Raw genomic sequence first — 12,140 nt, forward strand, 5'->3', positions numbered from 1 at the left:
TATTCAAATCACTTCCTGAATTGACTTTCATAGATTTAATTTGTTTTGCTTCAGAAAGAGAGGACGAGATAAAGTACATATACCTGTAAACACACAAGGCATTTTCACAATGATTGTCATTGCTGAGATATGGTTGTGTAGTGATTTGTGAGATTGTGTGTACATGGGTACAGGGAGAGTTAACCTTTTAACGCTTAAGTTCTAAATATTAATAACGGGCCTTACATCGTGAGTTATTTTTGCACGCATTTCCATAATTCTATGCTGCTGTTCTAGAATTAGATTGTTGCATTTTGACACTATTCTCTACACTCCTCATTGTATCGACACCACAATGTCTACTTCATATGAGGCTTAATAAAACTTTCTTCCTATAGTAGTAGCAGCGAGTATCTACTGTATAGTATTATTGATAATTGTATAATTAAGCAATAAGGCACAATGGGGTGTGGTATATGTCCAATATACCACGGCTAAGGGCTGTTCTTAGGCACAACACATTACGGAGTGCCTGGACACAGCCCTTAGCCGTGGTTAATTGGCCAAAATACCACAAACCCCAAAGATGTCTTATTACTATTATAAACTGGTTACCAACGTAATTAGAGCAGTACAAATAAATGTTAAGTCATACCCGTGGTGTACGGTCTGATATACCATGGCTGTCAGACAATCAGCATTTAGGGCTCGAACCACCTAGTTTAAAATTATTATCATCTATATTACATGTATTATCATCTGAAAGAGGCTCTAGTATTAGCCTGTCTGAGGGGCTGCGCATGTGAGATAGGGCGGGAAGCCCGAGGCGCTAAATCTGGTGTATTTGATACAATAGTGGCGAACAAACAAAGTGAGAGCAGGGTATGAGCATATATTACATATGCCGACCATGGTTAAGGCTGGGAAACGCTGGGATCCTAAAAACATTTGAATTAAAAAAAATTGTATTTCATTTATTCTCCCCTGGAAAAACTAGTCTACAGCAGTGGCTGTATTTCGTAACCATGTCAACGTATTATCACCACTGGACATGCCTTGTCACCAAGCAAGGAATATATTTTTCATCAAATGCGATGAGTATTATGGGTGAGTATTTAGCCTGGTCGAGGCGGAGGATAATGAGAACAGGGTGGTGGACAAAGTCATGTAAACAACAAAGTGAAATAGTTTGTGCGGGTGATCAGATTGAATGGTACATGCATGTAATCAGCTATATTGTATGCAGAGACCTTTGCATGAGGGAAGCGATGTTGTGATATATTAAACAATATATATATATTTTTTTTTTGTACCTTTATTTTACTAGGCAAGTCAGTTAAGAACAAATTCTTATTTACAATAACGGCCTAACTGAGTTAACTGGGTTGTCAGCTCGGGGGTTTGAACTCGCAACCTTCCGGTTGCTAGTCCACCGCTCTAACCACTAGGCTACCCTGCCACCCCCAATCCCCACAGGATTATCTAGGTCTATGCTTTGGCGCCATTTTGGGGCTGAATGTTACGTGGGTGGACCAGTTATCACTCTCCTTCGAAAACGTGGTTACATTTGTACAAACTTCAAGTATTACTAACTATAAAGTATATTTCTAGGACAACTCGATGTAATGTAACAACTCAAATCATTCTCTTTAGGCTACAGTAGTCTACGGGTTAGGTTAAAGGTTGTTGTATTTGGCAAAATGATAAAACATAATTGCGAGAATGCATTACAAATCAAAGAATAACAAAAGTTGGTTACGTACTTTTCATTTTCTGTCTTATTTCAGAAATGGAGCCCAGGAGTCAAACAAAGTAAACACCCATATGTTACTTTTCTATCTTTTTTTTGTCTTTTTTTAAAGAACATTTCTCCATTTCTCACCCACTACACATCAAATGCATAAAGTCATACATTTCAACACATTTTACAATTGTTGATTGCATTCTTTTGCTGTTCTGTTTTATTTCAGAAATAGAACCCAGGAGTCAAACAAAATATTTCAGTTCAGGTAAACAAACATATGTAAATGGTAAACAAACATCTATTTTTTGGGGAACATTTCCCCAATCCTCCCTGTCAAACACCTCAAGTCATACATTGCAATACATTTTCCAATGAAATTTTTTTAAATATCAGCATAAATCAACAATTGATCAGCCACTATAAGCCTACTTTCCACTTAGTAGTGCTTCAGGGTGTGGTACTCGTCAAAGCAAGGAACTGCTGTGTCACATAGCTCAGACATGTACTTGCTCAACTTCCTTTGTTCTGTCATCGGGTTGATGTTAGACAGACCTTGCAATGCCTCCTTGTACTTTTTCCTTGCAGGGTGGTCTGAGGGACATCGCTAGGAAAGTGGTGTTCAATGAGGCGTAGAGGATTGTCAGAGGCAGGCCGGCCCCCAGCAGACAGACAACGAGGAGTGTGGTGGTCCTCAAGGAGCTGCCGCATCAGGTTTATCCTGTACAGCTGCTATGAAATCACCTGTTCTGTGACCTGCCAGTGGACAATGTAGCTGTTGAGTAGGGCTATGTCTATTAGGTGGAAAAATAGATTCTGGCACAGGTATGTTCTGGCACACTCAACAAAACACTTCTGCATGTCCACTTTGTCAATTGCTCCCATCTTCTTGTTGTACTCCAAGACACAGTCTGGCTTAATTTTCCTCACTCAGGTGACATAGTTCAGTTTTCCTGTGTTCGACATTTTGGAGGTCTGCACAGTGGACAGAACATGGACATCGTGTTTGTCATGCCCTTTCACTGCCATCATCTCCCCGTTCATTTGGAAAGTCACCTCCCCCTTGCTCAATTCTTTTTGAATAGTGGAATCCCCTTCCTGTTGGATCTCACTGTGCCACAGGCCCCTCCCTGTGTACTCCCTCAAAAGGTACTGTAAAAGTGTAGGGCTGCTGTACAAGTTGTCCACAAAAACAGTGTGCCCTTTTCTGAGGAAGGCTGCAGCATGGCGATCACCGCTGATCCAGATATGCCAAGACCCTCAAAATGGCTTATCTGTGGTGGTGCAGTTGTAGATGATCAGGTCCTGTTCATATCCCATCTGACGGTCACATAAAACAAAGAACTTGACTCCAAATCTGTGGGGCTTTGATGGGATTTATTGGCGTAATGAAAGTCTTTCTTTCCAAGCCATGAGAGACTAATCAATGGACTGTGAGGCACAAACACTCTTCTAAATGCCCTGGTGAACCTGCCCAGGACGTTCCTAATTTTGTGATGGGGGTCAGCAAGGTTGGCAGTGTTATTGTTCTCAAAGTGGAGCACACTCAGCAAGACAAGGAAGTGGTCCTGGTAGATAAAGGTTGGAAAAAAATGGGTCTGCAGCATGGGGTCAGAGGTTCATTAGTCCCTCACAGAGCCTTTTTTCATTAGCCCCATCAGCAGCACTGTGCCCAGGAAGGTATACATTACACTGATAGTAGTGTAATCCTTCTACACTAGGGGCTGTCTTCTCTTTCAGTTCATGAGAATACCTGCAAACAAATATGCATATTTAATAGGCTAAAGGCATTCTGAATTTGATTCATTTGAAGAGAGCCTTGGGTTTTTCTGTTAGATGATAATGGGTAAACTGTTGGTTTCCTGCACCACACTCTCCACCAGGATCTCTAGTAGCAGGGACCATCCTCTTTAACTTCAACCTCTTCTCCCTCACAGCCTATAAGATTGGCAGCAGCACCAGCATCATGGGGAGGTGAGGGATGCTTATTGCATGCAAGGTAGAGGTGGACACCATTTTCCTCAGACATCTCACGCTCATAGTCCAGAAGGTTGGGGGGGCAAATATTCCTTGTCACTATCTGATTGATCCGACTCACTCTCATACCCAGATTCGTCATCAGAATGACAAAATATATATCGTATCTCCTCTTCAGAGGCATTTCCTTTTGAAATCGGATATTATCTCTGTAATCAATGGCTATCAGTGTCTATCAAGAGTTATATTTTTCATAACTATGATTACCATGGGCTGCCAGTTCAGACCCCCTTTCCAGACCCCCCATTTATTGATAAATTCCCCATCATATTAATATTTCCTCCATCATATCCCCCCACGATACCTCCCCCCATTTCCACCCCCGTGCACTTGAACCCCCCCTCCCCACAAATGAAATTAACCCCTCCACAAACACCCATAAAATGTTTTCACCCAAATCTGGCAACCCTGGTCTCCCTACGGTTAGGCTAGGCAGTGGGCTTGTATTTGTGCGATGATCTGTGAGGCGGTAACATTTTAAACTGTAAACAACTTGTCAAGTCATGTGCTCCGGTTCTAGTATACACTGTAACATTCACATGCAGCTGCTGAAAGTGACCAAAGTAAGTTGATATTTTTTGGGCAATGGGCTCAGCCATATTTGACTTTGTTTATTTGCCTCTTATGCCGCGTTCAACACAACTGGGAATTCTGAAAAATAGATGGTAAAATCATGACATCAGTGATCTTCAGGTCGGAAAGTCGGAGCTCTATAAAGAGGTCTGATTTCCAGAGTTGGAATTACGAGTTGGTTGACCACTCAAATCAATTATTCCCAGTTGGAGCAAAAAAAATCTGAGTTCTCAGTTGTTTTGAATGCGGCATTATAGTAAATGGCATTCTGGGATTAGAACGTTTTTCACTTGTCAAACATAAACAAACATGGCTGTGGATGTGTTCCGTGTAATGCTTGGGTGATGAAGTTCACAAAACTGCGTAATAAAGGTTAAGACCTTTATTTTAAATCAGTACAAAAAAAATGTAAATGCTGTTCAGACAACAATGGTGTTAAGTCGCGTTTTTTGCGTCATAAGTTCTGTTGCTGCAGTTCCAATCACATATTTGTGATGGTACACTGCAGGGACCACACAACAATGATCACAAATATGTGATCATACAGGTCAAAGTGTTAAGGGCCCCCCTAGAGTCGATATGTCAATCTAAATTACATAACAAAATAAATCCCCATCAAAATCTGTCAGTTTAAACGAGAGATACAATACCAGTCAAAAATTTGAACACACCAAGGTTTTTCTTAATTTTTTACTATTTTCCACATTCTAAGATAATAGTGAAGTCATCCAAACTATAACATACCACATATGGAATCATGTAGTAACCAAACAAGTGGTTAGTAGATATGAGTAGAAAATTCCAAATTTTTGATTGGTACTGTATTTTTTGTTATTGCAGTGGATGCATCTCAATCCACCACATCCGCCAAACTTGCACTTCCAGTGAAAGGCTGCTGAGCTACAGCAGTGTTTGTCAGACCATGAGACACCCCGAAAATCAGTATTCTGAAAACTTCTGTAGCGTCCGATCGGTTTGACCTAGAACCTATTATGACTACTCTATGGAAAGGAGACTCTCATGAACACAAGTGTCAGGGGGCATGTCTGAAGTCGGTACCGTCGATGTGCCAACTTCTGTTTGCAAACGTTTGGACCATTTGGGCTACAAACTAATGGGAACCCACTGTGGAAAGGGGAGATTCTCATGAACATGATGGTTTTCTTCTTCTTGCACTACGACCCCCATAAGTGTCACGGAACTCATCTGAAGTGGAGCATAAAGGTAGTTTTGTGTCTTCCCCAAAAGAGGGGTTAAATAAGTGTCAAAAAATATATACATATATTTACAAAGTTTTATTTTGCATCTCCTAGATTTAGGACAGACACTTCAAAACCTTGTTTCTTATTTTACATTTTTTGACTGTCCATTTTGCCATTTATGAAGGTATTATTCAATGCATTTCTATTTTTTTAAATATATTTTATTTTATTTTGAACGGGATCCTAAAATTCTAAGCATCACCCCCCCCTCACAAGTTAAAATGAGACACTAATGTCAGGGTACATGGATATGTATCATATGGGCACATGGATATGTATCATACGGATATGATAGAGACGTACAGTGACAGTAAGTAATGGTTGCATCCCGAATTGCAACCTATACCTTATATAGTGCACTACTTCTGACCAGCTCTTGTCAACATAAGTGCACTATAACGGGACATGGGTGCTATTTGGGACACAGACATGATTTTGTTTTGGCTCTAATTGCATAGGTATTGCAAGTGTTTGATAGGTTTACCGAAGCTGTGGTAGTAGGAGGGCCTGGCCTTGTCTGCAGGGACAATAGAGCACAGCACTTTAGCCCCCTCCAGGGTTTCCTCAGGGTTGTTCTTCATAGGGGGCACTTTGATTATGTTATACAAGGCACCTAAAATGACAGGGACATAGTTAGTACACAACCTCTCACAGTGTTGTAATACTGTGTCACAACACTGGTGTATGCAATAAATAATCACCTAAACTCACAGGAACACTTTCCACACAACCTGTCACCCTGTGATATTGTGTCAGTCACGTAAAACACACACTTGTATTTAAACAAGAAATACTTGTATATAAGTATCTCACAGAGATTACAGTAAATAATATGCTGTCGGAAATTAAGACCCAGTGTGCTCATTGTTCAACACAAAAACCACTGTTGTCTATGGGGTTGTCATGACAGCTTGGTATGTTTGAGGAAGATCGTTACCCCCTCACCCATTTGAGATAGGCAAAGCGTAAATAAAGCTTGTAAAATATATCTTACCGGTTTAAATCCACACTTAATTCTGTCTCGTCACACTGAGGTTTAAGGTGCAATATGAGGTTTAAGGTGCCGTATGTATAATACAATATGTTCATTAAAGGGACACTTCAACATTTTATGTCTCCTGCACCATACCAGTGTCTACATACGTGGAAACAGTAATTTTCTACATTTGGAATAAAAGGTTCTAAGAAAATGACCTCCTAGGTTGTCAAAGTTAAGAAGTGGTGAAGTGCCCCTTACATTGAGCTTGATGAAAAACCAATCACGGCTCTACAGTGCTACCATTTTGGTTGCATATGCTCCTAAATATTTTGCTGTGCTACCTGGAATTTTTATTTGGGAGCACCAGTGCAACTAGAAAAAAATCAAACAACATTTAGTAGCTCCTTCACAAAAATGTATTTGTTGCTGGAATCTTCCCACAACTTCCCAACTTGCCACTACTCGTGAATCTGCGGCAAACCTTTTGCAACTATAATATTTATTCCCTCTAGTTGCAAACAGTTCACCAGTGATCTTTTTCTGGCAGACAATTCTCTCAAGATTCTATTTGTATCTGTAGCAAACCTGTGGCAACAACATTTACTGCCACCAGGTTTACCAGAAGCCGTTTCCGGTGAACACATCAGGCGGTGAAGAGAGTTGGAGGCGATGAAGAGACTTGAGTTGAAGGAGAAAGAGGCCACAGTGCTGAAGAAGATCTGGACACATTTATTGCAAAGAAGGTGGATTTTTTTGCATTACAGAAGTGTCCAAGAAGTCCAAGAAGCTGCACATCATTATATCTGCAGCCAAGAAGTTATTGGGCCTCCAAAACTACAAGACATGGCAGAAGCACTGCAAGGACAACTGTCGCCAGAAAATGTCCCACCCTCACAGGATCCTTCTGAGCCTGTATAGGGATCTGATTAGAATGTTGTTAGAAAAGCAGGCTGATTTAGTTTAATTTAAATGTCATTATTGATAGTTATTATGGATGTGTATGTACAGTTCAAGTCTGAAGTTGACATACACTTAGGTTGGAGTCATTAAAAATAATTTTTCCACTCCACACATTTCTTGTCAACAAACTATAGTTTTGGCAAGTCGGTTAGGACATCTACTTTGCATGACACAAGTATTTTTTCCAACAATTGTTTACAGAGATTATTTCACTTAAAATTCACTGTATCACAATTCTAGTGGGTCAGAAGTTTACATACACTAAGTTGACTGTGCCTTTAAACAGCTTGGAAAATTACAGAAAATGATGTCATGCCTTTAGAAGCTTCTGATAGGCCAATTGACATCATTTGAGCCAAGTGGAGGTGTACCTGTGGATGTATTTCAAGGCCTACCTTCAAACTCAGTGCCTCTTTGCTTGACATCATCGGAAAATCAAAAGAAATCAGCCAAGATCTCAGAAAAAAAACTGTAGACCTCCATAAGTCTGGTTCATTCTTGGGAGAAATTTCCAAACTCCTGAATGTACCACGTTCATCTGTACAAACAATAGTACGCAAGAATAAACACCATGGGACCATGCAGCCATCATACCGCTCAGGAAGGAGAGGAAGTTTTGTCTCCTAGAGATGTGCAAATCAATCCCAGAATAACAGCAAAGGACCTTGTGAACAGGCTGGAGGAAACAGGTACAAAAGTATCTATATCTACAGTCAAACAAGTCTTATATCGACATAACCTGAAAGGCCTTCAGCAAGGAAGAAGCAACTACTCCAAAACCGCCATAAAAAAAAGGCAGACTACAGTTTGCAACTGAACATGGGGACAAATATCATTCCTTTTGGAGAAATGTCCTCTGGTCTGATGAAACAAAAATAGAACTGTTTGGTCATAATGACCATATTTATGTTTTGAGAAAAAAGGGGAATGCTTGCAAACCCAAGAACACCATCACAAACGTGAAGCACGTGGTTGGCAGCATCATATTGTGGGAGTGCTTTTCTGCAGGAGGGACTGGTGCACTTTACAAAATAGATGGAATAACGAGAAAGAAAAATGATGTGGCTATATATTGCATATATTGAAGCAACATCTCAAGACCGGTCTCAGAGCAAATAGCCTGGATTGTTAGTCCCATCTCATTCCTCGCTCTCTTCCATGAGTCATTCAGCACGCTTGTGGGCGTGCTTGCAGGATGTACTATTTTTTATTCTTTATATATGAATCACAAAATCATGTTTCTAGTCTATTGCATAGTTACAATGTGTAATCCTTGATGTACCAGGAGCAGGAGTTGTAAACACTGTTGAATTCTACAATTTTAATACATACATGCAGACAGCATCATTCACACAATGGAGTTTGATACACCTGGTATTGGATACGACAGAAAAAAAACTTTGAAATAGCGATTTTCATAAATTAACTTAATGACACAAAAATATGCACAATCGTTTGTCTCTACGTTAACTAACAGATTCCTCTCAATTGTACATTTTCTGCTTGACTCATTATGACATTATAACTACTTACATTTGCCTCCCCGTAATGTTTTGTCAGCCATATTTGCTGAAGAAAGTCACCAGGTAGGGGTGGCTCCGCGTCAAATTCATTCAATATTATTTGTCATATAAAAACCTTGGCACCCAAATGCATAATGGGTGCTTTACCTCCCCCTGTGGTGGTCTGGAGCAATGAAGCCATGACGCTGGGTACCTCTGAGTCCCGCGGTGTAAACTCAAACTTTTAAAGGAGGAACCACTGTAGGTCCACCCCATGTTTTGCTCCACAAACAAATCTGATGAAAGCCCTTCATATAGTCTTAATCAAAGCCCTTGACGATGGTTTAGCTGAGCTGGTCACTCAGCTAGCCCAGGAAATAGGGAGCTCCATTAGGGAAGAAATATAAAAGTGGCAGGTCCAGCACTCATGAGCCACCAGTAATTACAGAGAAGATCATCACTCAGAGTTAGCAGGATCATCACAATATGTAGACCTCAGTAAAATGAAGTTCATCATTGAATCAGATGTGAAGGAACCTCCTACATATAGAGGAGAATTCTGAATTCAAATGTGGTTACTAGCTAGCTAAGGTATTGTATGTGGGGACAATGTCTAGTTCCTCGACTGATCCCAGTCCTTTGTATTGTGCGTCTATGTTATAGAAAGAGGCGACAATTGGCAGAACATATTTGTGCTCTACAAATGTTTTGTCTTTTCTTTAGGATGCAGAGAGAGACTTCTGATTCATTAAAACAACCTAATCTCCAAAATCCACGTCTATAGTCTCAATCAATCACACACAACACAGCACCGGTTACACTAACGTTAGCTTCACGACCAAGGTCACAACGCTAGTCTACTGAAGAGTTGTCACGGAATATAACTAAATGTAAATGTTTTGTTGATGTTTACTAGCTATCTAGCTAACTATGTCAGTGTCTGTAAGTGTGGCTAGCTAAAGTTAGCTATCTAGCTACTTCGCTAGCTAAGTCTGACACTTTGTCTGGACTGTCAGACACTGTTTCACTCGTTAGCTAATGTTAGCTGGCTAGATAAGTCACATTAGCTAGTATTGACTTATTCTCTATCTGGGTTAATTTGTCAGGCTTATATCATGCTTGCATGGTGATTGATTGAGTTAGCAAATTTTCCCCCAACATCGGACACCCCTAACTTCGGACACTCTCTAACGGTTGGAGGATTAAATCACCTCGAGCTCAACATTTAATTGGACTGGAAAATACCAGTACGTTTTGCGACTAAAAACACCCTTCTAAAATAGCTGAACACCGATTTTCATTGCATTTATGTAAATTAAATTAGGTTATGAGAGTTTTCAAAAAAGTTATAGATATATATATACATACAGTGCCTTGCGAAAGTATTCGGCCCCCTTGAACTTTGCGACCTTTTGCCACATTTCAGGCTTCAAACATAAAGATATAAAACTGTATTTTTTTGTGAAGAATCAACAACAAGTGGGACACAATCATGAAGTGGAACGACATTTATTGGATATTTCAAACTTTTTTAACAAATCAAAAAATGAAAAATTGGGCGTGCAAAATTATTCAGCCCCTTTACTTTCAGTGCAGCAAACTCTCTCCAGAAGTTCAGTGAGGATCTCTGAATGATCCAATGTTGACCTAAATGACTAATGATGATAAATACAATCCACCTGTGTGTAATCAAGTCTCCGTATAAATGCACCTGCACTGTGATAGTCTCAGAGGTCCGTTAAAAGCGCAGAGAGCATCATGAAGAACAAGGAACACACCAGGCAGGTCCGAGATACTGTTGTGAAGAAGTTTAAAGCCGGATTTGGATACAAAAAGATTTCCCAAGCTTTAAACATCCCAAGGAGCACTGTGCAAGCGATAATATTGAAATGGAAGGAGTATCAGACCACTGCAAATCTACCAAGACCTGGCCGTCCCTCTAAACTTTCAGATCATACAAGGAGAAGACTGATCAGAGATGCAGCCAAGAGGCCCATGATCACTTTGGATGAACTGCAGAGATCGACAGCTGAGGTGGGAGACTCTGTCCATAGGACAAAAATCAGTCGTATATTGCACAAATCTGGCCTTTATGGAAGAGTGGCAAGAAGAAAGCCATTTCTTAAAGATATCCACAAAAAGTGTTGTTTAAAGTTTGCCACAAGCCACCTGGGAGACACACCAAACATGTGGAAGAAGGTGCTCTGGTCAGATGAAACCAAAATTGAACTTTTTGGCAACAATTCAAAACGTTATGTTTGGCGTAAAAGCAACACAGCTGAACACACCATCCCCACTGTCAAACATGGTGTTGGCAGCATCATGGTTTGGGGCTGCTTTTCTTCAGCAGGGACAGGGAAGATGGTTAAAATTGATGGGAAGATGGATGGAGCCAAATACAGGACCATTCTGGAAGAAAACCGGATTGAGTCTGCGACAGAGATTTGTCTTCCAACAAGACAATGATCCAAAACATAAAGCAAAATCTACAATGGAATGGTTCAAAAATAAACATATCCAGGTGTCAGAATGGCCAAGTCAAAGTCCAGACCTGAATCCAATCGAGAATCTGTGGAAAGAACTGAAAACTGCTGTTCACAAATGCTCTCCATCCAACCTCACTGAGCTCGAGCTGTTTTGCAAGGAGGAATGGGAAAAAATTTCAGTCTCTCGATGTGCAAAACTGATAGAGACATACCCCAAGCGACTTACAGCTGTAATCGCAGCAAATGGTGGCGCTACAAAGTATTAACTTAAGGGGGCTGAATAATTTTGCACGCCCAATTTTTCAGTTTTTGATTTGTTAAAAAAGTTTGAAATATCCAATAAATGTCGTTCCACTTCATGATTGTGTCCCATTTGTTGTTGATTCTTCACAAACAAATACAGTTTTATATCTTTATGTTTGAAGCCTGAAATGTGGCAAAAGGTCGCAAAGTTCAAGGGGGCCGAATACTTTCGCAAGGCACTGTACACATGTTGTGAGACACGCTGTATATTGTCAAATTTGAATGTGCGATAGACTACACATAATTTCAAATCCAACTTTTTACCTAAATTATTCATACTCATATGTTAGTATTAAAATTTTGTTTACTTTCTCAAGA

General features: G+C 40.2%; 1 protein-coding gene across 2 annotated transcripts in view; it reads right to left on the minus strand.

The window, feature by feature from the left end:
* The window catches only part of LOC110534238 (beta,beta-carotene 9',10'-oxygenase), a 102,807-nt gene that overhangs the window by 38,422 nt on the left and 52,245 nt on the right, over positions 1-12,140 (minus strand). The window contains exon 6 of one of the 2 annotated variants that reach the window (XM_021618973.2): positions 6,077-6,205. The exons of the other annotated variant lie outside the window; for it this stretch is intronic. Coding sequence (XP_021474648.1) covers positions 6,077-6,205 — 129 coding nt within the window. The remainder of the gene's footprint in view (positions 1-6,076; positions 6,206-12,140) is intronic. 2 annotated transcript variants of the gene reach the window in all.

The sequence above is a fragment of the Oncorhynchus mykiss genome, chromosome 10 (assembly GCF_013265735.2).
Source record: "Oncorhynchus mykiss isolate Arlee chromosome 10, USDA_OmykA_1.1, whole genome shotgun sequence".
Classification (NCBI taxonomy): Eukaryota; Metazoa; Chordata; class Actinopteri; order Salmoniformes; family Salmonidae; genus Oncorhynchus; species Oncorhynchus mykiss.